The 27,688-nt window shown below is 45.0% G+C and overlaps 1 protein-coding gene across 4 annotated transcripts in view; it reads left to right on the top strand.

Annotated features, from left to right (window-relative positions):
- The window catches only part of SUSD6 (sushi domain containing 6), a 90,066-nt gene extending 62,741 nt beyond the window's left edge, over window positions 1-27,325 (top strand). The window contains exons 5-9 of one of the 4 annotated variants that reach the window (XR_013922180.1): window positions 14,427-14,624; window positions 17,771-17,909; window positions 19,134-19,555; window positions 21,414-24,957; window positions 25,722-27,325. Coding sequence is in view for 1 of the 4 variants with exons in the window: in XM_080345154.1 (XP_080201280.1) it covers window positions 14,427-14,624; window positions 17,771-17,909; window positions 19,134-19,555; window positions 21,414-21,439 (785 nt within the window). In the remaining 3 variants the exon portion in view is untranslated. Of the gene's footprint in view, window positions 1-14,426; window positions 14,625-17,770; window positions 17,910-19,133; window positions 19,556-21,413 lie in introns of all 4 variants that reach the window. The other 3 variants (XR_013922181.1, XR_013922182.1, XM_080345154.1) reach the window with 3 other exon arrangements.
- The last annotated feature ends 363 nt before the right edge of the window (window positions 27,326-27,688 follow it).

Consider the following 27,688-nt stretch of genomic DNA (forward strand, 5'->3'; position numbering starts at 1 on the left):
GTTGCTTTGCTTTGAAGCTTAGTTCTTCAACTTCACTCTTTGTGTCTTAGAGCTTTTGAATTATTGGAGTCTGGATTGAGTCTGTGTCAGCTAATCACATTAAGAAAATGTAGCTGAGAATGGTTGAACTTGGAGCTTAAGTGGGAGTCTCTAAGACTTCGTGGTCTTTGGAAAGCTAGGTTTGCCACATGGAGTACTTCTGTCACCCTGTAGCTTGAGTTGCCTCCCACATTGAATAGTGCTCAAGTAGGGCTATTTTTTTTCTGTCAGATTCTGCAGAGAAGTTGCTTGCAATGCTGAGCTCCTTTAAAGCCAGTAGAAAAGATGACTTAATATTTACAGCTAGCCTAACCACATCTAAAGTAAAACTATGAAGTGTGCTTAAGAGAGCCTTTCCAGTGAGACAGGACTAATAACTCTTTGCAGTTCTGCCCAGCCAGTGGTCAATTATTTGAGTGCTTGTTCTGACAAGTCCCATGACAGAGATGAGTCATTCTTAAAGGATAAACAAATCTGCCTAGATATTAGATTCTGATATGTTCAATGGTCCTGAACAGAACCAAAGGTCAAAAGAGAAATGGCACAGCAGGGTGAAAAAGTATTCTCCAGTGTGTGTTGATGTATTAGATTGAGGTTTTGGGGTTGCTGCCCTTACCCACCTTTCCCTAGCAAAATTGTCCATAGACCTACTGCAGAGCAAAGCTTCAGCAACCTGGGGCTTTGGGCTCCCCAGTTGGGTTTTCATATAGATGAAACTGGAACAACACTTAGCACAGAGTAGTCTCCTGTGTGCATGCCATTGCTCGATCAGCCTTGGCCAAACTTCCAAATTAGTACTTTTTGGGTAGGCTGAGTCAGAGGCAAAAGCTGCTGCTGCTGAAAAGATGAGAAATGAATCAGCTGCAAAAGACTCATTAGTGAAGGAAGGAGGCAGAGCTTTAAAGTGACCTGGCTAGTGCAGGAATCTTTCCATGCACATGTAAGACAACAGGGCTCCTTTCTAAACTCTAAAGTTCTTCCTTCAGAGATTCCCATGTCCCCTTGGAGTTTAGGCCCACCTTTTGAGCAGATTCATGACTGTGCAATGACCTGTGTCAAGTCTCAGGATAAACAACAGCAGAACTGGTATTAGAAGGTAGACACGAGCTGGCCTGTTGGGCAAGGGAGAGCTGGTGGTTGAGTAGGTGGGTGGTGTCTGCCTGAGTTCCACCTCCCAGTGGAAGGAGAGCGATGGACTCCTACTGCTGCTGGTATTATAAGCCAGGTAACACGAGTCATCCAAAGCTTGAGTGGCTATGCTGGAGCCCACAGCAGGGACATATATTGGGAAACTGCCATAGCAAGAACTTTTAAGGCCTTATTGGAGAAAGGTACCTGGTTACCATACTAGGCTGGAGTTTTGGAAGTGGAAGCGTTTTGTAGTCATCTGGAAATCCAGGAGCAAGTTAAGCCTCCAAGGCACTGTGAAATTGCAGGCCTCTTGTTGCCAGCTGACAGTGATGAGTTTTGCTCTGCTGTACCCTGGAGGTGTTTCCCCTATGTCCTCACCTAGCATCAGTAGAGGGACTATTTATTTCGGTCAGGACTTATGGAGTAGTCAGCACAAATCAGTCAGCTCTGTCCTGTCCAAACCTGGTGTTCAAAATCAGCATGAATATCTGGTAGTTACACTTTTTGCTATTGTCTTGTTGTTTTTCCTGAAGAACCAGATAGTTTTCCTGAGACCAAAGCCCATGGAGTGTATATCAGGCTTTTATCCTAAACAGACAGCCTTGGGGTATTACTACATGCAAATTGAAAACCTACCTAGAAACAGCCAAGGAAATAGCAGGGTAAACGTGCAGGTTACCTCTGAATTGACACCAGTTTTTAGTTTTGTACATTTCTGGAAAGAGGTGAACAGGGACAAGATCAAAGCTGTGTGAAGAGTGAAGCTGAAGTATAAAATTAGCACTAGTAATTGAGGACAGTGGATGTTGAGTTCAAATGCCATGCTAATATATTTTCTACTAACCTGCCTCTACACAGGTGCTGTAAGTTCCTGTGTAGCTGCCTGTTCCTTTTTTGAAAGAATATAAAAGTATTTTGACACTTTATCTTTTTTTTTTTTTTTTAATAATCTCCTTGTTGCAATATAAAGTAAGATTTAGAATTGGACAAGCTGCCAGTGAGGAGAAGAGATGCCCCTGATGAGTGTTAGCTGTCTCTGCCCAATGCAATGAACACTTTTGAACTCTTTACACTTGTTAGTAATCAGAATTTCAAACTAAAATCCACACGCAACTTTCCTAGGGGGACCCTCTTAATCATACTTTTGAAGAGGGGGGGAACCCTCAAAACTAGCTGGGTACTACTTAGGACAGTGAGTTTGGGTTTCAAAAGCAGAAACCAGGACCCTGGAGATCACACAAAGCATTGTTACAGCACTTGCTTAATTTCCTTCTCCAAACACGTGGAAGTAATTATAGGGTGGATGGAAGAAGACACAAGGAGGCCGGAAGCGGTCTTGGAAAACAAAAGCAAATGATACATGTGCCACTTGGAAAGCTGCACTGTGCCCAGGGTGGAGACCAGGTTTCAGTATTGAGCTGCCTGTTCTGCAGCTGCTTGTACCACTGGCTCCAGCTGCAGCCCAGAAGCAAATTGTTTGTACTGTCCTGGCAGTATGGGGGGCTGTAAAGTACTAGTCAGCTGGTCTGCATCCTTACTGGACCTGAGCAGGCTGTGTGAGCTTCCACATATGTCATCAACAGCAGTTTTTATTTTATTTATTTATCCATGTGTGTATAACAATAAGACTGTTTTATCAGAAGATCTTAAAAACAGTTCCGCAGTTGTTCCCAGTTTGTTTCCCCCTCCTTGTTAATGTTTCCGGAATTAATTCCTCAATCCTGGCTTTGTTTAAAAGCAACAAGTTTTTTGTCTTATGATTTGGTGTTATCCTGATGTCCAGAATGCCCGGTGTGGATGAGAGCTCCACTGCAGCTGGCCCCGTGCAAACATAACACAGAGCCAAGTCTGAAAAAACTTGGCAGTGCTAGTCTTGGAGCCTGTCAGGCTGAATCATTTGGGAATGTATCTGAGGGGGGCACATTACAGGTGGGCCTATTACAGGGAAAATAATACAGTTGTCATAGTGAGTAGCACTCTTCTAGGGAGGCAAATCTGCTGCTGGAGTGCAGTTGTGTTTTGGTTGCTGCTTTCCATCAGTGTAATCTTCCTTTCACAGATGTGGTTCTTTTGCTAGCCCTGGATTGTGTCTTGATTTTTCCCTGCATAGCATACAGCAGAGTCTGTGACCCTGTTTTGGAGGGGGAAAGGAACTTGAAATGCATAACATTTTTCTGCTAAAATTTCAGTGAGAAATGGAGTTGTCTAACTGAAGCAAAGATTTTTTTAAGTGGCAAACAGAGAAAAGTACATTTTATATCAAGAGAGTCTGTAGCACTCCAAGAGCAGCAATGGCAGCTTCATATAGCCTAAACATTTTGACTCTTGTGAAATGTAAATAGAATTTGAACTTTAGAGCAAGCTTTGATGCTAATGGTTTTCTTTTTAGAAGAGAGATAAGCCACTGGGGGAATTGGGAGGGGGCGGGGGGGGATAATATTTCTAATAGAAAGACAGACAAGACCCATAATTAATGTTGCACTACCAGGCTTCCTCCATGGTTGGCTAATCACAGCTGAGTGTTAATAAGCATAGAGTTTTTTTTAAATACTGTTGTAACATGTTAATTAAGATAATTTGGCTCCATGTGTCTCTTGAGTTACCAGATGGCGACTGTATTGGTGGAAGGCTGCAATTAGAGTCTTTTCTTTCTTCCTTTTACTTCCCCTACCCTAAAAAGGAAAAGAAGAAAAAAAAAAAAGGCAGTTTTGGAGTGTAGGGGATGGCTGTGTGAGGGGTGCCTGTTACTGTACACAGTGCAAGTGCTTGTGTCTAATTATATAAATGCACAGCTATGTGATTATATATACAAATCTTTTTGCTTTGGTTTCTTTTCATTTACCCACATTATGACAAAAAGAAAAATAAGCCTCCTCTTCAGACTATGTCCTTGCTGAGGAAATTGTGATTTCCCCATAGAGGCTCCAGTCCTGCTCAGTTTGCTCTTCTGTCATTGACTTCAGAGTATGCAGCATCTGGAGCCAGTAAAGACAGAGGACTTATTTTTCAGTGGACTTTGGCCTCTGCTTAATACACAGATCCCAAAAGAGGGTTATGTTTTGCAGTGTGTTTTTAGGAAGGCTTAAAATATTTTAGGGGCAGCGTCGGCGAGAAGTGTGTGTGTTCACAATGGAGGCCTTTTATTGACTACTGCCTCCTGTAAGTAAAATATAAAGAGGTCCTTTAGCCTCAGCTGTTGTGACTGGGCCCCGACAGCAGCTGCCGTCTCGGGTTTGTCCCTCTGGGAAGCGATCCATCTGCTCATGTGCTAGAGAAAGCCAGAGTGCTGAAAAGGAGAAGGTTCAAAATCTGTTCTCCCATTTCCAGTCCCCATCTCCACCCCAGAAATTACAGACCAGTGGAAAACCTGGGCATCTGGTAATCTGTCTTTTATGGTGTGAATGCTGTCTCTGGCTAGAAACCCACTGAATTCTCAACTGTTTCCAGCTGGCAGAGGATAGCGTCATTCTGGGTCCCTTTTCAGATGCTGTATCTGCAGCTACTCTGCTTATACAGTTAAAACATGCAGGTTAACAGACTTGTGGGCAATAAGCAAAAAAACCCCAGATACTAACACCTTCATCTGCCTGAAAGAGGAGCAGAGCTTGCTTCACCTCCACCGGGAAGGGCCCACCTGTCCTCCAGGGAGAAGGCTTTCTAATGACTGCAGGAGGCTTTTGTGTTGGAATTTAATTATGTGGGCTAAAAAATTTCCCCCTCAAATGTCCTCAATACTGGATATGTCAGGAAGGGGTAAAATCTCAAATATGGTTCCCAGAGCAGATCATTGCTGTGCTTCTCAGAGACAGCCTGCAAAGAGAAACCCCACTCTAAAGCATGCGGCTCTTCAAGTTCAGCGCAGACCTGCTGTTACAGGCGGTGACATTTATCCATGAAATACCCAATGAGCCATTTCCTAGCCTGATATTGGTAGTAATCCAAATGCTCGGACTAGGAAAGACAATGCAGGAGCAGAGGCTGCACAGTGGGAAGCTGCTGTGCTGAAAGCTTATGAGTGCATCCAGGCAAATATCACTGGTTGGAAACCTGGAGGTATTTAGCGCTCAGAAATGGAGCTGGCACTCTGACTAGCTGGAGCATGTGGGTGGAGGTGACTGCTTTTCGTATCTTGTGCATCTACTGCTAAAGCGCATCCCCTTGTCATTCCTTTCTCAACAGGAAGGAAGGTGTGGGTGGGGAAGAGGCAGAAGTGTTGATCGAAGCCTATCTAGGTGCTTTTTCTCTGCAGACCAGCTGCCTGGGAAGTGGTTTTTGCTTTGGTAAAAGATGGTATTTAGTTGACGTAGCTAGTCTAAAAAGGATATGAAATGATACAGACTTGCTTCTTACTAAAACCAAACTGCTGCTGAAGGAGGGGCTTCTGAAAGTGGTTTCTGCTCTTTATAGGCTGGTTTGTGTGCACAAGGGAAGAGAGGAAAAACAAGGGTGTTGCTGTCTGGGTTTCCCACTGAAAGCAAAGCTGGCTGGTTCTCTCCCCCCATCATCTCCTTCTCTGCAGGAGACTCCTGGAGCCAAACACCAGTCCTGCCTCAGGCAGAAAGAGACGTTATATGTGACTGAAGGTCCTGGTTTAAGAGAAGAAAAGTCCTGACCTAAAGAGGAGCATGTAGAAATTTTTTTTGTTTCACAGTCACGGTGTCATTGCAGCCAAGCTGTTCTTCCCCTGCTTCCCTGGAGACCAAAAAAGCAGGAGGCTTGGGTTAGAGGGGCCTGATAACTAGCTGTATACTCTTTGAGATGAACAGGTGTATATATATATAAAATATACATTAAAAATACATAAAAATATATATCATATATTACACGTGGGGTATATTACACATATATATATATTTGTTGTTTTTTTCTCTTCAAGGTAGCAAAAAACCACTTTTATCCCAGACTCTTCTGGACACAGCGGGTAAAGTCCTTGAGATAAAAGCAGCTAACTCAAACAGTGGATTTCCTGTCTGCTAGTTGGGAAGGGTTTATAAAATAAATGCTTGCTGTTGAAAATGGCATGTATGCCAGTTATAAGCATTCCCTTAGTTTTGATGCTGTTTTTCTAGGTTTTTCTCCCAGTAAGTATATAGTGGGGCTTCAGTTCATCATTTGCTAGGTAGGGATGCCTCCAGGAGGGAGAGCTAAACTTAAAAACGTAAGATTTTGAGTTGTATGAAAACTTGATGTTGTGGTTTAACCCCAACCCACAACTAAGACATGATAGGAACTTGCTCCCTCCCACCCCTCCCTGAGTGGGATAGGGGAGAGAACTGAAAGGGAGGGGATAAACTTGTGGGCTGAATTAAGAACAGTTTAATAAGACAGCAAAATAATAATATAATAATAATAAGTGATACTCAATGCAGTTGCTCTCACCAGCCAGTGACCAATACCCAGCCTGTCTCACGCCAGGCTGCCAGTCCCAGAAAGGACAGCACCCTGATCTCAGCAAGAGAGCGAATAGGCAAAAGGCAGAAAGGCCAGAGGCCAATTGCAAACTGACAAAAGGCTGAACTAACACCCAACTCAAAACGGAGTGGAATGGAACCAAACTCTCTAACGGAATGGAACTAACAAGCTGGAAAAGCCGCCTCCAGTTACATACATAGCATGGCACTAATGGTAGGGAATATTTTGTTGATCAGCCTGGAAGGCAAGTTAGGTGCTGTCCCACTGTGTTCCTTCCCAGTTGCTATCTGCAGCTGGACAGCTCGAAAAGTCCTTGATCTCCCTGACAACAGCCAAAAACATCAGTGAATTCCTACTTTGTTTTGTACCTACTTCAAAACAGTCTAGCTACTGAGAAGACAGTAAGTCTATCCCAGGGAAAAGCAATGTCATCACATTATTCTCACACTAAATCCAAAGCAAAAGACCATGCTGGCTACTAGAAAGAGAAGTTTCTAACTGCATGAAGAAAGTTAACTCAATTCCAGTGTGTTCTGTTAGGTATAAGCTGAGGCACTGTGGTCTTTCTGCAGGCACTGGGAGGCGGATGTGTTGCCTTTGCTGTTGCTCAAGAAGCTGCTAAGTGAGTTTGGCAACTCTGGCTGGTTACCCTGAGGCTGTGGCTAAGGACAGCAGCAACACTATTATCTGGTTGGGTCACATTCATGCTTCTCTGAGTACTGCTGACAGAGGTTGGGTGTATGTCCAGTAAATAGAAGAGATCCAAGAACTGGGCTAAGGGAGCAGTAAATAGTTTCCTTATTGGCTTACTAAACAACTGGGAGATTAGTGGAGAGGTTGGGCAGTGCCCTGCTGGCAAGAACTGAAATGCTGCAAAGAGAGAAAACAATGTCTCTTCTCCTATTCACAAGTATCTCCAGAGCTCTTGCTAGCACATTCGTTCAGTTGCTTCCTAAGGCAAAACTGATGTTCACTGTCACCCCTGGGCAGGATCCACGGATGGCACTCTGTTAGAACTGCCAGTCTCTAGAAGCCAAAATGAGCATTATTACTGGTCTCTGACTTGCATTTTTAGCCCACTGGCTGCAACAGCTGTCAAATTTTTATTGTGAAAAAGCATTATGTAAAAAAGATTAAGGTTTGTGTATGAATTTATAAACAAACAGCAACTAAAAAACCCCAACCACCTATTGCTGAAAGCCTGTTCCAGGCACCAGCTGGAGAGAAACAGTGAAGCTGGCTCTATTATTTTCAGCATGGTGTTAATTAAATCTGAACCTCAGGTCTGAGATGCTGAAAATGCGCAGTCTCTGCAGAAGGCTTCAGACGGAGCTCGTGTTTCGGATCACACCTTTAGCTGTTGCAGGACCCAGCTTGAACAGGGGAGTAGAGACGGAGAATTACTCTCCAGGGTGCTTTAGAGAGTCTGGGGCTTTTTGAAGGTCCTTGTCGGAAGTTGGCAGTAGCATTTGCAGTTCCCTCTGTTGTAGTAAAGTGATACAGACCTGCAAATTATCAGAGTCTCCATAGCAGGGACAAGTACCTGGATGATTGGGATATCTTTGTTTTGGATGCTTTTCTAGATGTGCTGGTTTTGTGGCTAGTGGCAAGTCCTGGCTGAGAGAATAAAGGTGGTTGTGTTCTGGAGAACTGGAGGCTTGGACAGAGAGGTGCTCCGTGCCCCTGTGGAGTGTACTGGAACACAACTTGTAAGAGGGTACATAGGCAAAGGCAGTGACTGTGACCCAGAGGGAATCCTTCTGTGTAACAGGAAATAAGCAAAGAGGCAAAAAGATATACCTTAAGGGAAGACAACCTTGTTTTAAGCTACTCCACAAAAATCCTACTGTGGGGGAGTCAAGGAAGCAGAAGACAGATACGATGAGGATTCTAGGGGAACTGATCCCAGCATGAAGGAAACTGTATGCCCTTTAGTCCAGGGACAATTTAACTGGGTGCTTCTGTGTTGTGCTTCACAAAGATGTTTGCTCACCAGGCTGGACATGCTGGCACGAGACAGTCATGACAGGTTTAACTAGACTAGCCAGGGGAATATTCATCTTGTTAGGTCAAGAGGGTGTTCTTCATTTATAGGATGTTTTTGTTCTGTGAGTCTTGATAATATCAGTTAAATGGAGTAAATCTTGTAGAGCTTAGAATATTTCACTTTCAGTCTTCACATGCCACAAAAGTTGCAGTTATGTCTGAAAGGCCAGGAGGTGTTAATGTGTCCAAACAGGCCACGTGTTCAGGGGATCCTGCTGAGAAATCATCATCTACTCAAGTTCCTTCCAAAATGCTTCAGCACTGACACGTAAGCTTTGTCTGACACTGCTCTGAGGATGGTCACAGGTGCTAGATCACTTGTGTAGCCAGTGAGGAATTAACCTGAGGCTCAGTCCAGCTTCCTCTTAAAGTTGCTGGGATTTGGGCCTGACTCATATAAACACTAGTGTCAGTTTGTCAAAACTGCTCCTTTCTTGACTTTAGTGACCTTTGCACCTTGTTGTAAAGAAGCAGAAGAAATGTTACTGGATTTTTAGTGCAAAGCATCCCTTTGTTAAGCAATGTTATACCCATCTATCCAACCATGTAAGGTGAGCAATGCAATGGTTTGTTCTTCCTCAGTTACGAACCTACAGTTATGCACTCAAGCAGATGATGATTAATAGTTATCTTGTTCTGTTTTGTTTTTATCTTATAAGAATACATTCAGTTATGGAAGATTTGGTTTTTATCTCTGTTTGGTCAGACTGCCTAGCAAAAGAGGTGAGTGACTGAAAAACAGTTCAGGTGCCTGGAGCAGAAAAAAGGCGTGTAAGACCCCTGCTAGGATCCAGGAGTAACTACCTGAAAAAAGAAATGCCAGGCAGCCAGGACTGTTGTGAGGTGCCTTTTGGTCACCCTTTGTGTGATGTTGTGCCTGTGTGAAGAAAGCCAGTACCAGGGAGCTTTATAATTCTGTGGTAATTCTGTCAGATTGAAGTATGTTTTAATCTCACATTGTATGTGTAAGTAGAGTGTGTTGTACTTGATCCTCACCACAACAGGCTCATCCTTCCTGAGCTTTGGAAATCTCCTGCTTATCTGTGAATTTCACTCACAGAGATCAAGGCTCAACTGTGTGTCTCCTGTGGCTTATGTTCTGAGTACATAAACCCCCTCACTTTTATGTCAGCACACAAAATGCCACATGCTTCCACCTGTGGTATTATCTGTGACCATGGCTTGGTTTCGTGTCATTTTTATATTGTTAGAAATGCATTTGTAGCTCTGTATTGGATTGGAGTTCAGGACCGCAGCTCAGCTTCAGCTCAGCCAAGACATGGAAGATCAATTTCATCCTTTGGTGATTAAGTTAATCAGTTTGGCCAACTGACATCTCTTATTTTCTCCATAAGAAGCCATGTTCCAAGCCCTCACAGCTGTCTGTGAATTTGGTAAAAGAGAAAGCAAGTGGAACTTGCTACTAATAGCAGAGCCATGGGAAAGGGAGCCGGTGAAGGTACCATCTGATAACACTGTGGATGCAGCAAAACAGAGGATTGTTAGTGTTGTGCTGTTTGCTGTCAAGTTGCTAACAGATAGTCAAAGAACATAAGAACAATTAACCCTCCTTGAAGGAGTATTTTCTCATGTGACCTGGACAGAAAAATTTCATGCCTACAGATGATTTGATGGGAAACTGAGTGGAGGTGCATACTGGCTTAATATCTTTTTAATTGCCTGTATATTAAAAAGCATGTATTTTGGAAGAGTATTGGCAGAAACCCCAGTGTATAACTTTATTTCTGCCTGTCAATCTGTAAATGACAGTTTCTTTACCTCTGAACAGAGTTCAGGGATGTTCAAAACATTTGGACTTGTCGTCAGTTGTTATCTCCTTCCTGTTTTCCAGCAGTGAATGCTGGCGGAGAACCAGCTCTCTTGGGAGGTGTCAAACTTCAGTACTTCCTAGAAATGAGGCCTTTGGGAGTAGAGCTCTGCCCCTGTCACACACAGTGCGGCAATGCCCAAACCACTGTTTCTGTGCATACTCAAGATGCTGGGAACAGCTTTGCAAGCCTAGGATGTTGGTAACTCCCTAGGAAGTTGATAATTTCTGTAACTTGGCTCTCCTTCTCTTCCCTGCCTGGTGTGAACCTTTGTTTTAAGATGTCTCATAAGCTCTGAGAGGCTTCCAAGAACATGTGTTTCAGGGAGGGAGTTGATGAAATTCCTGCTTGTTTCTTTGTATTTCAAATATAACCCAGTGCCATTGTGAATCTAGGCTGATCCTGTTGAGAAGGGTGTCGGTGGTTACAAAATATGTACTTAAAGTGTCCCACAAATTTAGAGGATTTTTTGTAACATTTTGAGAAGCTTCAGTGTATCCACTGTGTACCCCACACCTTTGCAGCTTGGAAGCAGTAAATTTGAGGGTCACAGTTTTGCTGTGTCTCTTGAAATCTGCCCAGCTTTAATTGGGGCTGAAATATTGAAAAACCTTCCTCCATGGTTGAGTTCACATGCTTCAAAAAGCATTGGTGTGCCCAAGTAGTATCCAAACAGCAATGCCTTAGCTTGGGGCTGGGCCACACAGCAGCGAGCAAACACTGATGAGGGTTAAATGCAAGCAGCCTGTCTGGGAAGCGTGAGCTGGGAGGAGAGCTGGGTCAGGCTGCTCCCAAACCTGGTACCAAACCATCACAACACAGCCCCGCTCTGCTTCTGAATTGCCATGGGTATTCCAGTGCTGCAAACTTGGGGCGTGAGCTTTGCTGCTGTTTGGTGAGATAAAGGGTTGTGCAGAATCAGACTTTACCTTTCTTCTGTTAGCCCCAGTTTAGGGCATGCATATGGATGCGATTGAAGAAACTCATCATGGAGCATGTGAAAACTGAGGGTACTGAAAACTCAGGAACAGGTCACTGTAGTGGAAAGCTGCACTGTCTGGCCCGAGCTCTCCCAATGCCTATGTTACACTGGGCTGGGCCCTGGTCTGTGGAGGTGCTGAGCTCTGTCAGAGATGCCAGGGAAAGGGAGCTGGTCCAGCAGGGACTGGAGCTGTTTGTCTTCCTCAGTTTTTCAGGCACCACCAGTCCGTCATCTTGCCCACCCAATCCTTGCCTGGGCCACCTCCACCAATCTTTAAAACCATCAGCACTGCCTAGTAGCCCTCTCCAAAGCTGCAGGCTCTGAGATGCTCTGTTCCTCTGAGGCTACCTTGCAAAGGACAGTTCAGCTGGTCTACTAGGGGAGGTGGGAGTGCCCAGAGATGCTCAGTCAGGTTGAGGGTGTTGATGTTCTGGCTGCCTGATCCAGATCTTCTTTATCTATTTTCCCAGCACATAAACAATGTTATTCCATCACAGTGAAGGTGACATTTTGAAATACTTGTGATGCTCTTGCATGCTGTGATGACAAATGACCTAAGGAGCTGGGGGGGAAGGGAAAGAGGATGTAAGTAATTGTGCACTCTCTTCTCTGTGTGAAGAGGACAAGTCAGAGACAACCAACTGAATACACTTATCAGCTGCTTCTCCTCTCTGTTTGTGTGCCAAGTGGCCTGTGGAGGTGAGGAGGAAACCAATTTGCAGTTTTGTAGCTGCATGTCTCCTCCTGAAGCCTCTGTCTGAAGCCCTTGTGTGAGGAGGCCAGGTCAGGCTTCTGTAAGTGTATGCAGTGATATTTCCAGGCCTTTGAGAAGACTACTGCAATGTAAATGAGTGCCTGTTTCTTGTTTGCTGGCTGACTTGTACATAACTCAGAAACCTCATCAGTGTAGGTGGCACTTTGTGATAGAAGGGGAACCAAACAGTGAGCTGCTGCCAGGTCCAAAAGGGCTCCTGGCGCAATGGCCACATGTGAATATGGCTCAGGAGAAGGGGGAACAGAGGGAATGAGCTCTGTTTGCTGCAATCAGTTAGCAGAAAGATGCTCTGTGTGACTCCCAAGCAATGTCAGGTACCTCCTGAAGCATAAAAAGGTGCAGGGAAGTTGCCCTCTCTGCTGCTGAGTTTCAGCAGCTGCTGTGGCAACAGTAGCTTTTCCCCACAGCTCGCTACTATTGCCTAGAGAAGTACTTGTTGCACTGCTGAGAATATTTCTGGTGCTCAAATGAATCCTTGCAGTTTAGCAAGAAACCCCTCTCCCGGACTGCAGATGAAACAGGCAGGGCATTTGTCTATGTGCCTGAATGTGAAGTGTGAAATGAATCTGTAACTTCAGCTGCTCCCAGCTGACTCTAAGTGTTGGACAGACTTAAAGTGAAAGCAAGTTTTAGCCTCATCAAAAATGGAGAAATGATTGCAGAAAGGAAAAATAAACAAACACAGAAGAGACAACAGTTAATACTCATGAGGCGTGGGACATTGGCTTCTCTGAAGCTTATTGAAGAATAAATCTTCTCAAGAACAAAGTCTTCTTGAAAAGCTGCTGCTTAGACCTCTGTTAACCTTTTCTCTCAAGGAGTAAATTGAATTGCAGTTATAAAGCTGGCAGAACTCATACCAGAGGGCTTTTGGCTTTGCTCAGCATTTCATCTTGGAGTTTACTGGCATTTACAAGGCACTATCTATGATGCACTCACACATGTGATTAGGTTCAAGGGTCACTTGCACTGCAGCAACATAGCAAATTTCTCCACAGTGGAATGAATCTCTAAAGTGTTTAAATCTTGCCCAAAATCCAGTTACTTTAATTTTGCCTAGTTGTTTCTCACTGTTTGTCCCACAGTAAGTGGGACACTTAGAGGCAGAACGTGGGAACATGTGCTCCAGGGGTTAAGGGCAGGCCTGGATGACCCGGCTGTGATGGAATAGGGTGAGTGGACTGGCTGTTTTCCATGGCCTAAAATATCTCGAGGCATCTTTGATGTATTTTCTTTTGTGAAGTTTGGGAAGCTGATGTGGATTTAAAGGAAAAAAGTCTGGATGTCTCCTTCTTTCAGCCAGGCAGATATGTGACATCAGTAGACGGTGTTGGGACGGTCCTACAGGGTCACTCTGACCTGCCAGAGGAGAGGAAATTCTAAGCAATAAAAATATCCTGTTTTCAGTGCAGTTTCCTCATTTGTGGTTTGGTTTTATTTGAATGGCTATTGAAAATTCTACAGGAAAAAAATCTGGAATGTGCTATGTCTGTACCTATTAGTCAGGATAGGGGAGATGCAAGGAGAAATGTTAAGTACGTTCAGCACTCCAGACTTCACAGAGGTAAGCAAGGGGATTTTTAGAAATGTCTTGGTGATACAACTAATTCCTTTTTAAAAATAGGCTAGAATATTTGGTCCTACTGTGTCAAAACTCGGTTCTCCATACTGTTGGTGGTGCATCTGTGTAAAATAGCCAAAATCAGCGTGTTCTTACAGGCTTCCAGGATGCCTTATGGGGCAGCTTTGTACCTTGACACTGTACCCCTTGTACAGTGGGCTGTTTCCATTCTTCGTTTGTTTCAGGAGGAGGTCTCATGCTTTTTCCATATCAGGCTAATAGGAAAGCCTGGTTGTTAGGTTCCCCCCAGCCTCCAGTGAAACAGCTGTGGAGAAAAGATAGCACCAAGGATTTTCTGGGCCTCTCTCATGTGGAACCTATGTTGTGTCACTGTTCAAAAATATCACCAGTTTGATGCCTGCCAACTAGAATGTGCTACTGCGATAACAGTCAGTATTTAGCAATCACAGAAGACCTGTCAGAGGTGAAACTGAGCAGTGTTCTTTGCCATTGTGTAAGTCTGTCTTCTCAGTTTTGGTAGTTTCTTAATTCAGTGGGTGTTCGTAGGTGGAAGCCTGCCTATGTGACGTATCTATTGTGCAACACGTCTTACTCTGAGAGATCCTTCATGATGCTATCTCTTTTTTCCAGATTGTCCCCAGCCACCACAGCCCGAGAATGGAGGCTATAAATGCCACCCCAGCCCATGCAACAACCCTCTAACTTCAGGCAGTGTCATAGAGTATCTGTGTGTTGAAGGCTATATGCTGAAAGGAGACTATAAATACTTGACCTGCAAGAATGGAGAGTGGAACCCAGCCATGGAAGTCAGCTGCAGGCTCAGCCCGGGTGAGTGCTCCCTGACTCCGGTGGGAAACTCAGAATTGCCCTTGTATTGGCATGTACATGATCTTTAAACACTGAGCCAGTGTGATGCTGAGGAATTCCATACAGCTGTGTCTCATTGCTCCGGTGGTTTCATAAATGTGGCTCACAGTCACAGCTCTTTATTAAAAACGTCTCTTCTGTAACAACCCATCAGATGCAAGCTCAGAGCTCCTCATGCAAGGAAACAACCCCTGAAAAGGACTATAAAGGAGGCAACTTGTTACTTATGAGGAGCACAAGCATTTTAACAGTTCTCATCCCAGAAATGGGGGAGGCCCTGACTCAAGTGTGTCAAATTCATTTTCACGGGGGGTCACATCAGCCTCGCAGTTGCCTTCAAAGGGAATAGTTACATTTATACAGTCCTGAAATTACATTCAGCCCTTTGAAGGCAACTGTGAGGTTCATGTGGGCCCCGGTGAAAATGAGTTTGACACCCCTGCCCTAACTGAAGCATTTTCCATGTGGTCTGGTTTTGCTCCTGATGGGTGTGACAGTGCACCTCCCTCAGTGTTGTACCATATGTCCACAGGTATATGTGTATATAGAGCCAGTCTTCCTTGCTAACACATTTACTAACTGTTGGCCTCCTGTGGCAAAGAGTTCAGTGGTGCTGCTTTTCACTCTACTGGCAGGAAGAAAGGACATTGCTGATAAGTGACTTCTGCGTCTCTCCAAAAGGAAGTGGACAGCTTTTGTTTTGTGGGTCTCTCTCAGCTGAACAGGAATTCCTCCACCAAAGCAGGAAAGTAAAAAGGTTTACAGGCAAATATTCATCATACAGCTCGTAGTTTACCCAGGGTTGTTCTGGTTTTAAAAGTATGAATACTGGACAAAGGGAGAACTCCCTCCCCTCTTCAAGTTTGGCTTGTTGATAGTCTTACTGCTCAGTCATCCCAAGTCAGCAAGATGTAAACTCTGGAATTAAATCTTATAACCCATAAAGCAAAATGTGTTAGCTTAATCGGAAGGAAACAGCAAAGCACCTCTTTCAAGTTCTTTAGGGAGCTCACTGGGTGCCTGTGATTGCTGGAACATCCTGTCCTGTCCCAAAGACTCTGCCTTCTCAGTGTCTCTGTCACGGCCTCTCCAGTAGCCCCTTTCTATGATGTATAAGGAAGAGAACTGAGAGTTTGCTTGATAGCAACTAGATCCTTAAGAGGCTTTTCAAATTCAGCATAAGCTTCCTTCCCACAGTGGTCCCCCTTCCCCTTGCAGCACTCAGGATGGATGACAAAGCTGTGTTATTGCAAGTAGTGCCCCTGGGTGGCATTCCTGCATGGTGGGTTTTGGTCTACATCAGAGCTGAAGGGATTGTGTTGTGATAAGCAGAAATCCTTCAGATCTCTTTAGCATCCCAAAGGATCAGTGACCTTATCAAAAATATGGGACCTCAAAAGTCTTTTCCAGTGGAAAAGCCATTGGTCTCACAGCATTGGCTTTGAAACAACTCTCCAGGGTCAGAGACATCTAAGGTTTAACTACTGGGTCTCTTTCACAGGGCCGAAAGGAGCAGGAGTTGGGAGAATGCAGAGAGAAAGGCAGTAGATCCTATAATCATTGGTAATGGATAAGATCCCACCTGTTCCATATAAAATAAATGAAATCCTGAGCAGTTATCAGATGTTTCTCTGAGCCTGTCGGCTCCATACCATTTTGACATTATATTGTGTGAGTTAGTGAGCATGTTGTTGGAATCTGAGATGGTGATTGTGCTGGTGTGTACCCTTGGTAATGAACAGTTTTACAGCATTGTGTACTGATGCTGAAAATGGAGCACCAGTTTTTGCCTACCCTCTTCTTTGTCAGTGTACTCCAAGTGCCCTGGGTAATGTTGACAATGGAAATCCTTACTCAACCTTATTTGCCATAGGGAAAAATGTACCAGATGTTGCTTTTCCCTGGGGAGAGGTCAGGCTACTTCTGCAAAGTTTCAGGAAAATGAGTTCAAAACAATTTTGCAGAAAAAGGAAACTGGCTTTCCATCTTACATGCCTGTTTTGGGCATAGATTTCAGGCTGTAGTCTTAAAGACAGTGGTCATCCAGTTTTTTTCTTCTTTTTGCTTGCTCTTCTTCCCCCTCATCCCTACCTGCAGGCATGTCCTGCATGCCCCTGCAGACTGAGACCTGTGCTCCTGAAGAATATGTTGAATGTAGAAGAAAGTAATTGAGGAATTGCATACACGGGAATGTCCTGAATGTGAGATGCATGATAGGATTTGCCAATGAGGGAATGAGGTTTTTCAGATCTCTACTAAAGACATAAATTAAGGACAGAGGCAACACATAAATGTGGTTATTTGCTCTAGGGAGGTGAAAGGACTAGTATAGTATTCTAGGCACGATATACAGTGTTCAGCAATAGCAGCTCCAGGGCATTCTCTTTCCATTCCCAATTTATTCCTGTCTTACAAGGGACCTTTAAAAGCCAAATTGGTTCCTGTACAGTCACACAGCATGGCTAAGGAAGGGCAGGAAAGAGTAACGTGAACAGGGCACATGTATCTAATGTAATCCCAGAACATCTGCCTTCTCTCTCTGTTCCCTGGCATGTGTTTGTGTGTGAGAGATACTGGTTACTTATTGTATCTTAAATACACCCAGCCAGGTGACTTTGACCCCTTCCTTTGGGAGACTGTTCTATTAGCCAAGAAAACCTGTTATTTGGAACTTTGCCTATTGTTTGGCCTAAAATATCCTGCTTATTGTGCTAGATAATTATTGGCCTTGCTGGTGACATCAGGACATTTTTTTAGCTTTTACTTGGCCAGATCTCTATATAACGTGACTCTTACTACCACCTATCGGTTCCTGTGTCCTGCTTGCACTGCTTTTCTGTTTGCCTTGTGTTTTTTCCAAACAACCATTTTATGGGAGTGTTTTAGTTAAGTTCCCTTTCGAGCTGATGGAGAGCTGTCAGCTTGAGCTCTCAACTGTCCTCTAAACGAGATATCTGGTGTGCCTTGACTGTGTGGGAAGCTTGGGCTCCTCACATGTGCACCCAAGTGTAAGTCCTGTGAGAAGGCAATGTGGATGTTTTTCCTTCCCTATGGCAGTGATTTAAGGCAGTGGATCATTTTATGATATGTTCCTCTTGGTTTTGTAGAAAAGGACTCTCCTCCAGCAATTGGAGTACCCACGCTGTCCATAGTAGCCTCCACAGCAAGCTCCGTTGCCCTGATTCTGCTCTTAGTCGTGCTGTTTGTTTTGCTGCAGCCAAAGCTGAAGTCATTTCATCATAACAGGTGAGTGTAGCTGGGGTTTGGAGGGGCTCAGAGATGTCCTGTTTCTTTGCAGCAGAAACCCATTAAGGTACATTTTTAGTCCTTCATTTTGGAGCAACTAATCTCCTCGCTTTTCTGCTCCTGCTGTAATCACCTCAGTGGCACCTCTCCTCCGTGGTCCAGCAGGCGTCTGAAATGGTGCTCTGCGATACCCAGCTGCAGTCCCCATTCTAACATGCCATCTGCTGAGTGGTTTCCTTGCTCTTTTTCCTTGGCCTTGAATGTGAAAAGTTATGATCCGTGCTAGTCCAGCTACAGGTCAGTCTCCTGCCTCTTCCAGCCTTGGATAGCTGCTGAAGTATGTGTTTGGTTATATACATGTATCTTCCTCAGTCTGTTTGAGATCCTGTGGACATGAATTCTGGCAGTGCTGCTGATTAGATACACACAATCTGCTGTTGTTCCCTGCTGTGAGAGGAGAACCCTCCTGGCCTGGGTTTGTGGATGAGAGGAGGGACCCAGCCATAATAGTGCTGCCAGCTGAGGTCAACAAAGTCACTGTGGACTCTCCCCTCCAAATCAGCTACTAGTACTCTTTAAATAAGAGCAGGGAGCATGGCTGTCCAGCAGTGGGGAGGCTGAGAGCTAGGGCCCTGGATTATGCTCTTTTCCTAGGAAGTCCAAACCACTGGAAAATAAAAATTCAACTCTGGGACTCTGACTCCTGAGTGGAGGTGATTCACACTGTGCCAGCTTAAGAGCTGCCTGCCCCACCCCACCAGGGGTTACCTTGCCAGCAGCAAAGGTGGCAGAACAGGCAGCACTGGGTGTTGCAGAATATAGCAGTGTAACAAACTGAAATCACCTGTGGTCAGAGTCCTTTTTTATCTGCAGGCCGTGACAGCAGAGGGTTCTGAGTCATGGTCTTTGTCAGATTTAGCTGTGGAGGCAAGTGAGGTGGGAGGCTTAGTAACCTTCTCAGCTCTTGCTGCTAAATCAGGCACTGTGAATTACAGCCCCTGCTCATGTTGATGGCAATTCAGAGTAGGGCTGCAAGGCCATGCTTGCTTGACCTTGTTAAACCATCGTTCATGCTTCTGTTGTCTCCAAAGTAAGCTAATGGTAAGCATTAGCGTTCTGCTGTGGGAGGTTACTGGCATTCTCAGTAGCATATATATAAAAATATAAATACTCACCTTGATTTTTTTCTTCTTCCCCCCTCTCCACCCTCTCTGTTTTTTTGAGGCGAGACCAAGGTGTGTCTGGAGATCAGGTCTCTATCATGGTGGATGGTGTCCAAGTGGCCCTGCCATCCTACGAAGAAGCGGTGTATGGCAGCACAGGGAACTGCATTCCACCCTCGGACTCCCGAGTGCAGATCGTGCTCTCAGAGGGAGCTGGGCAGAACGGAGCCAGAGAGATGCAGCAGCAGGACCAAGGGGCTCGCAATAGCTTTGAAAGAGAAGATGAAGCCCCCGGACATTCTGGACTGTGTGAAGCCAGTGGCTCTCAGCGCTCTGAAACTGTTCTTGTGCATCAGGCTGCTACCTCTTCCTGGGTAGCTGGCACAGCTAGCAGTAGACCTGTACACAAAGAAATCCAAGATTCAGAAAGCAGTGACATACAGAGCCTTTTATCACTCACTTCCTCCGAGGAATACACAGATGGTACGTGGCTTGGGCAAGAAGCACTGAATGAGACCCTTATAAAAGCAGGTTCTACAGCTGACAACCTAGGATGAAAATGGCAAGGAATGACCCTATGTATGTCAGGCACCAGAGGAGCTTTTGAAAAGAAGTGTCCCAGTCTCCATGGCATGTTTCACAACTTAGATGTGCAAACAATTACTTGATGCCTTCATCTGACATCTGTGGTGTGCTCAGACAGAGAGCCTAGGGCAGTCTGGAGAGACTGTTGGGGTTCTGCTACTCACTCTTCTTGTCTTAGCAAAGGATTTGCAGAGAAATGCCAGCCTCTAGCATAATAGTGCAAGTGCGGTAAAATAGCTGTGTTTGTGGAAGACAAGTTGGGGGAGTGGGAGGACATGCTTGGAATACAAACCCTTTGTGATGTTCGGACTTCTTCATTTTTAGACCATTTTAGTAAGGAGCTTACTGCCATAGCACATATAGTGCAGCAGGCCTGGCCTGCAAGAAAGACCTAGAAGGGATGTGCTTGAACTTACTGTACTGTGCAGAACGGCAAGTCTGTTAAATAGTCAGTGCACCTTGTGTTCTTGACTTCCGTTCTACCCTGAAGGAGTGGCTTTACAGTGCCAGAGCTGATAGAAGCTGCAGCTCAAAATTGCTTCTGCAGAGACTGCTGTACCTTAGGCAAGAAGTGTAACTCGCCTGAAGGTAGCTCAGGGCAGAACTTCTCCTCTCTGTGGTTTCAAGCCCTACAGCTGTAGTAATGCCTTGCAGAACCCTTACGGTAAAAACAGTTAAGGGAGATTTCCCCTAAAGGGTAGAAATGGCAACGTGTCCCAGGATGGGCATTAAACCTCAAGTGCGTAAAGAGCAGAAATCCAAAGGTGGAGCTTAACAAAAAATGTCCGCAGTGTAGAAATTAGAGGATGTTGCCTCTGCACTGTCTTTTTTTATCAGTGCCTGGAAACATGTGTTGCCTCTCAGGTATGTGGTACAGTAGCAGGTTGACCCTTGCAGCAGGACGCGATAAAGTTTGTGCTTATGGCTCAAAGGTGAGGAAGCTGCAGCTACTGGAGGAGGTTGTATTTCTTCAAGTTAGGTAAGGGCAGGTGTGATCCTTATATTTCCAGCCATCACTGTTACAGTAAGACATGTGTCTTGGGCATTCTGAGGAGCTAAAAGATTGATGAGGTCATGGGAAAGAAGGAAACTGTTACTGTTTAGGGAAGTTATTACCTTCTGCTAAACAACATTGGTAAGGCTTTACTGAGAATACTGTATTTTGTTGTGGGGACCCCCAATTCAAGAGAGATGTGGAAAAACTGGTCAGGCTCTGTTGGAGGCCTGCCAGGATAGCCAGGGGCCTGTGGAGACTTTGGCTTCTTTAATCTGGTGAAGAAGCACCTGAAGGCCAAGCCAACAATTGGCTACAGTTACTTTACAGGGAGTTGAAAAGACTATGGACTACTGAAAAGACTATGGACTACTGAAAAGACTACTCTTCTCAGCCAGATGATGTAACATGGGGCAATGGCCACAGTCTTTAACTTGACACATTCAGGTTGGTTATTAGGAAAATATTTTGTGCTAGGAGTGTACTGCAGGGCAAGATAGGGCAACAAGAGAGGTCATGAAGTCTCTGTCCTTAGAGATTTTCAAGGCTGGAGCTGGCGATGGTCCTGCTCACAGGGGCAGGTTGGAGCAGCGCCCCTCCAGAGGTCCCTTCTGCTGTGCTGTGATGACAGGCAGACCACTGCATTACCATGTTACAGAAGTGAGAGCATAGCATGTCTTACTTTCAACAGTAGTTTTTCTGGTGTGCGTTGAACTGCAAAAGTTTAACTACTATTTCTTTTTTTCTCTCCCCACCATTCAGATATTCCCTTGTTGAAGGAAGCATGAGGCCTGCTGTGTTTGCCTAGCCTTCTCCCTCTTGGATTTCTTCTTCCTCCCCTCCCCCTGCCTTCAGGACAGAAGCACTCTGTGCAGCCTTCCCCGTCCTCGCAAGCTGTACCCTGGATACCTCCAAGCAGAGATGCCCTCAGCTGAAGATCCAAAGGATGTTGCCAGGTTGCCTCCTGGATGCACCAGTGGGGTTGATGCAGCGCTGGCTTCCCCATTCCATCTGCATCAGGGGCTCAACGAACATAGTGGATTTGAGCTCTCCTCTTCCCCAGCCAGATGTTTGACAGCAGTCTCTGAAGAGCTGCTCTTTTCTTGTGCCTTTCTCCTCCTCACGCCGGCTTGTTGCAGCTTGTCAGCCTCTCTAGCCCTTCTTCTGCCCAGAGAGCAGGGGCTAAAACCGCTTGCTCACTGGGTGCAGACACAGTTTATCTATACATATATATGTTATATAGGCTCTTCTTCCAGCATCCTCTTTGCAATAGAGCAGGACAAAATGCTTCACTGGGACTGGAGCAGGGCTTGGGAGGGACCCCAGTGAAGGGGCAGCTTGTGATGTGTAGAAGCACCTCAGATGAGATGGGCTGTGTGACAACTTAGCTGTGCAGTAACAGTTCAATGAGAATTGCTAGAGTGCTGAAGGCTGAGAAGTCCAACGTGTAGGAATGCCCTCTGACCCCTTCTCAAAAAACACCTCTGCAGGAGTCCATTTCTGAAAATGACTTTTGTCTCTTTCTTCCATCTCTGCCTGTGCAGCCCACTTGGTTATGCTGTGTTTCTAGAAACTGGGACTGTACTGCCAATAAAACAACCCTTTCAGCTTTGGTCTGGTGCCAGAGCAGCTCCTGATGTTAGCTTGTAGAAGAGCCTTGGAGAGTGGCCAGTGGTTAGCAGGGTCCAGAAAGCTTGGAGGATGTGACTTTGAGTTAACAAGCCCTGTGTTACCTCAGGGAATGGGGCTAACTCACGGTTATCAGGACTGGAACCAAATTTGTGGCCCAACTCTTCTGAATAAGCTGTGTCTCAAAGCTTTTCCAGTTAAGGTGGTTCTGAGCTAAAGCTTGGGTTCCTTTTGGTCAGATCTTCAGGCAGAGGTAACACTTCTCAGATGTGATCTGGAAGTGGTTCAGGTGTTTGCAAATGTCAAGAGCAAAACTGCCTGTAGGTAGGGAATGCCATTGGTGAGATCCCAGATTACCTTTCCAGCCACGTAGGTACCTTGGTACTTGAATCCTGGGTAGCCACATCTCAGAGGCCAGAGTGTCTTCCTAGATTTGTACATCAAGAAATCTGCTGTTTTATCCTGATAGGCTTCAGTGGGCCCATGGAGAAGGGTGGCTTCTTTGTGGCTGCGTGTAAGGAGCCTCTCCTAAATACAACACTGTTGTGTGTTGCTGGGACACCATAGCTTATTCCTGAACCGAAGTTTTGAAGATTGTTTCAAGTTCTGGTAACAGGGAAAAGGAAACCCAAAATATGTATACCTCTGCCCCCACCCCCAGTTATCTATAGCAGGTCAGAATATCCTGTTTGCTGTTAACAGGACTCTCTTTTTGCCGGAAGCCATGTTCATTTGGGGTAGGTGATCCAAACACAGAAGCATTGTCGTGGTTGTAAGGTTCTTCACCAGGGAAGTCTGGACACTGCATTCCCTGGGATGGGTTTCAGCAGGAAGAGTTGGCTTCTTAGATGCATGTACCTTGTCATAACTGCTTTGAAGTAACTAGGGGAGTGTTTGCCCTGTGAGAAGCTGCTAAATTATTATTTGAGTTGAAGGAGCAAAATGTCATGGCCTTACACATCATGTGGTAATGTACAGGTAAATAGGGATGCTGTCTTTGCTGCTTTGCATTTGGTTTTTGAGCCTCACCATCCTCATCCTTGTTTCAGGAACATACTGTCGCAGGACTTGGTAAAAGTGACACAACACCTTTATATATAAAATTACTGTGGCTTCGCTCCAGTTCCTGGAAATGAGGATTGGCCACGGTATCCAGCCATGCGCCCGCTGCTCCGGTTCCTGATCCGAGGATACCTGGGACAGTGTGTGCCTGTGAATGGATATTTTCCCTATCCTTGTTTTAGGAGGATGCTAGTAATTGAAAAATACAGTATTTCAAACTTCCTTCCTTATTGCTCATGTTACCTAGCATTAACACAAGGATTTGATAAATCCAGTTTGGGTATTTTTTGTTCAGTTTGGATAATGAAAATCCCATGTCATCTTACAGTGGGACGCAGTCTCTCAGCACTGTAGAAGGCAAACGTTGTTTACACATCTGCTATTGGAATTTTAGAAAATAAGCATGGGAAAGTTTGAATTTAGTTTTTAACTACTACATTGGAAATGATCTAAGCTTGAGCAAATTGTCTCATTCACTGGTTTCATTAGGGATTGTGTGTCATGATAAGGAGTGTGGAGGGAAGAGTATGTGACTCTTTTCCTGCTACCTAAGCAGCTCAGAGCAGGAGGAGCTGCTCTGTATGTATTTAAGGTCCTGTCTACTCAAACTGGCCCTCAGCAGTCAAGGTGTAGAAGTCAGGTCTATGTTGTCTTCCTGCAAGAAACATCCTTTAACTCAGTGCTAGCCCCGGTTGGTGCGAGAATCCTGCAGGGAGATGGAAGCTGATCCCAGGCCTGACCTTGCCCTGGACGAGCACCTGCTCTGCCAGCAGACAGCACATACTGCGTGGCCCTGCCTCTGCTCTCTGCTGTTGTAAAGCAAGCAGCCGCCAGTTTGGGAGAGAAAATTCAGTTTGCGTGGGGAAGAGGAGTAAGCAAGCTGCACAGAAGAGGGAGTGCTTAAATTTTGTTTTGTTTATAGAAATAGTGGGAAATTACTTAACTAAGGAGAAAGTGAGAAATGCAGAGATGGAGGGAAACATGCAAGCAAAGATTTTGTGATCAGGCATCAACAAGCGGCTTCTGCTGGCTCGTTGAGAGGGTAAACCAGCAGCTCCCAGGCCAGTCTCTGCCGTGCTGGCTGGCGGCCCCAGCCGGTGCTTGCAGCGCTTGCAGACGAGCCCGTCCCCTGCAGCAGCACCGGTGGGAGTGGGCCCCAAGGAACGGTGGAAGCCAGAACACGAAAACCAGTTTGGGGGCATCATGTTCCTCTTGCCCAAGTCCTCACCTGTAGAGTTTATTTTCATATAAAATGAGGTAGAGTGGCTGGGCAGGAACCTGAGAGATGTCTGCTTGACAATTCTTTTTTAAGGGGCAGCGGGCAGCAAGGCCTCACTTTACTAATTATCAAGTGATTGTTACTCATGCATGTTTGTTTTCATTCTGTGGAGGCTGAAGAACTGGAAAGTCTTTTGTGCAGAGATTTTGGAAAAACTAAATTACATAGTCCTGTCTTTACTTACAGGAGCAAGGGCTGAGGCTTAAAGATCCATCAGTCACGAGCTCTGCTCTATCTCAGGAGTGTTCATTGCCCAGAGCAAAGAGCATGTCCTCTTTGACTCTTGCCATGGGAGGATGTGGAGCATGGAGGCTCAACCTTGAAAGATGTAACATGGTAAATATTTTTTTTTCCTTTTGTGGTGTTTGTTTGTTTTCTTTTTTGTTGTTGTGGGTTTTTTCCCTCTGATGGGGCCACAGCCTCCTTTACCTTTTTCCCCCACCTGTATCTGGCAAAAGAATTCAAAGGGAGGCATTTTTTTATTAAACACTCCTGATATAGTCACCTCATATTCTGTCATACATGCTGGATCCTGTGATATTCAAGAACATTCAAATGGTTGAATTACATTGGGAAAATAAAAATAGCACTTATTTTAAAGGTTTCTTTTATTTTTGGAATCTGATAGGTTAAAAAGATAAAAGGACATTTCAGAAAGTACTATGTGCAATAAAAAAACCTCCTTGCTCCCTTTCAGTTGCATAGTTCTAAAAAAAAAAGTGCAACCTACTGCAGTGTTTACAGCCCAAGCATTGTAGAACTTGGACCAGTGTGAGAGCAGCAGAAAGTGATGCTGCAGTAAGCCCCGGGGAGCCTCCTCTCAGCAGCTGCACGGTGAAGCTCAGCTCGGACAATGAGCCGCTTGGGTTGTGTTGGAGCCTCCTGCCACCATGCAGGGAGGCGGTGACACGGGAGAGAGAGGTGGTTTTGTGTGTTTCACAGCTTCTGCCTCCCCATCCGTAACTGTAGAAGGGGTAACAAATGAAGTCGGGAGGAGAGACGTGCTGCGGCACGTGAGCCTGTGGAGTTGTTGCTTAGTTAACTTCATGAGTTTGGGAGGGAGAATTGCTTAATGCATTTTTATCTTTCCTTTTTTTTAGCCACCAGGGAACTTGCCATGTAGATGAAAGCTTACTCAGCACTCAGCAAGCGTGCTGCTTGTTATTAACTCCCTGGACATGTCCCCTGAGGTTTCTCCTTAGCCTTTTAGCTCCAGTGTGGTGATTCTTTTAATGCATCTGGAGCCTTTATTTGGCCATTTCAGCACACAAAGAGTCAAGTGTGTTAGGATGAAATATGTTCCAGTCGTTTTGGGAGGAAACCTCCTGAGATGCTCCCAGAGGTGGATGACTTAGGTCAGTACTGAACAGTGGGGCTAAGAGGGTGACACGCTCAGCCGTTGGAAATAATCCAGGATGGTGAAGTCATTTGCAGCACAGAAGAGGGAACATAAGGCAGAGGTAAGGAAGAGCTGTGACTGAAAACAGGGATATGCTGCAGGCTAATGAGCTAATGCGTTCATGACCAGGTTGTAAGGAAGCGTGTGCTTTGTTTAGATGATTTAGCAGACACCAGCAGGCTTGCTGTATGTAAAAAACAAAACAAAACATACAACTGATGGGACACACTGAGATTCCCTTGTTGACCTTTTTAGAACATATTTGTAAAACCTGGTTTTACTGCTCTGATAGCGGTTGTTACACAAAAAAAAAAAAAAAAATAAAAAAAAAAATCCTGCCTTATTACTTTGTCCAGATAACAAAATAAAAACAATTTAACATTCTGGTTTCTGTATATAAATGCAATAAATCCCATCCATTTGCACATCCTGCCTCAGACCATCCTTGCCCTTCAGTCCTTACCAGGGAGCTGCAGACTGACTTGCTCTTTGTGAACACCTTTGTTTGCAGAACTTCATTAGAAGCGTTGTTCTCCGATAGGCTGTGAAAGCATGGAGTGGTTTCCTAGAGCAGGCTTCATTTTAAGGTGTATTTTTTACAGGACATAGGCCTTTTTCCAACCCTTCATCTCCTCCTCCTGCCCTTCCACACCAGGACAGAGCACACCACCTCCCATATGTCTCTTCAGGGCCCTGTGCTCAGCACAGCTCCCGAACTCGACCCTCTGCAGGTGGTGTATGGACACATGTACCCACCAGACCAGGTTTGGCTGATGCTCTGCGTATGCTTTCCGTAAGCTGTGCTTTGGCTTCTCTCCTGGGGTGGGCAAGGACAGGGGCAAGTCAGTTGTGCTGGAGAATGTTTTTGTTCTGATTCTCAAATTTGCTTCCTTCCAAAAGAAAACAAAGCCAAGGTGTCTGTGAAACAGCTGTCCTAGAATGCCATGGGTAGACTACCGGTAGTTGCTGATGCAAATGCAAAGGAAGCTTGATTGCCTTTGTGCATTAACCTCTTTTTCTTCTTTCCTGTATGTGTTTTCTTTTTATCTGAATTGCACCACTATGGAATTCTTTGCAGAATGGTACTCCATATATATGTGGGATTTAAAAGCAAAACCATTATTGATGCTGTGCAGGATGTCAATCAGTTTTATTTTGCTTTATTTTATATATTTTTTTCCTGGTATCCTGTACGTTGCAGTGGGTGTGAAGATAGTATTTTAATATTTGTACAAAGTTTAATTTAATTGTTCTATGTATATAACTGCATTTCTAAATTAAAAGAAAAAAGTTCTTTTGAAGTGATTCTGCAATCTCCTGTGTATTTTTTTTAACTGCTTGGGCCTTATGGGCTGGAGTTGTAGGATTAGAGAATACCTTGCAATACCACAGGGAGGCCTCAAGAAGATGGTGAGTGTCTGGAGCAGCTGCTGCGTGGTTTTGCTTGCTGGGCTTGGAACCTGCGTTGGTGACTACGGCACCAGCGGCTGATGGCTGCTGGGGTGTTTCCATCTCTTGGTGGGCCCTTGGGAACTGTGAGCCTGGGGAGACTATGTGGGTTGTCAGTGATGGGAAAGGGGAGGAGAAAGATTTAACGAGATGATGTGTGTCATGAGAATACTTCAGAGGCAGAAGGTTTGCACATAATAAGTGGCTAATTAATCTTGA

The sequence above is a fragment of the Nesoenas mayeri genome (assembly GCF_963082525.1).
Source record: "Nesoenas mayeri genome assembly, chromosome: 5".
Classification (NCBI taxonomy): domain Eukaryota; kingdom Metazoa; phylum Chordata; class Aves; order Columbiformes; family Columbidae; genus Nesoenas; species Nesoenas mayeri.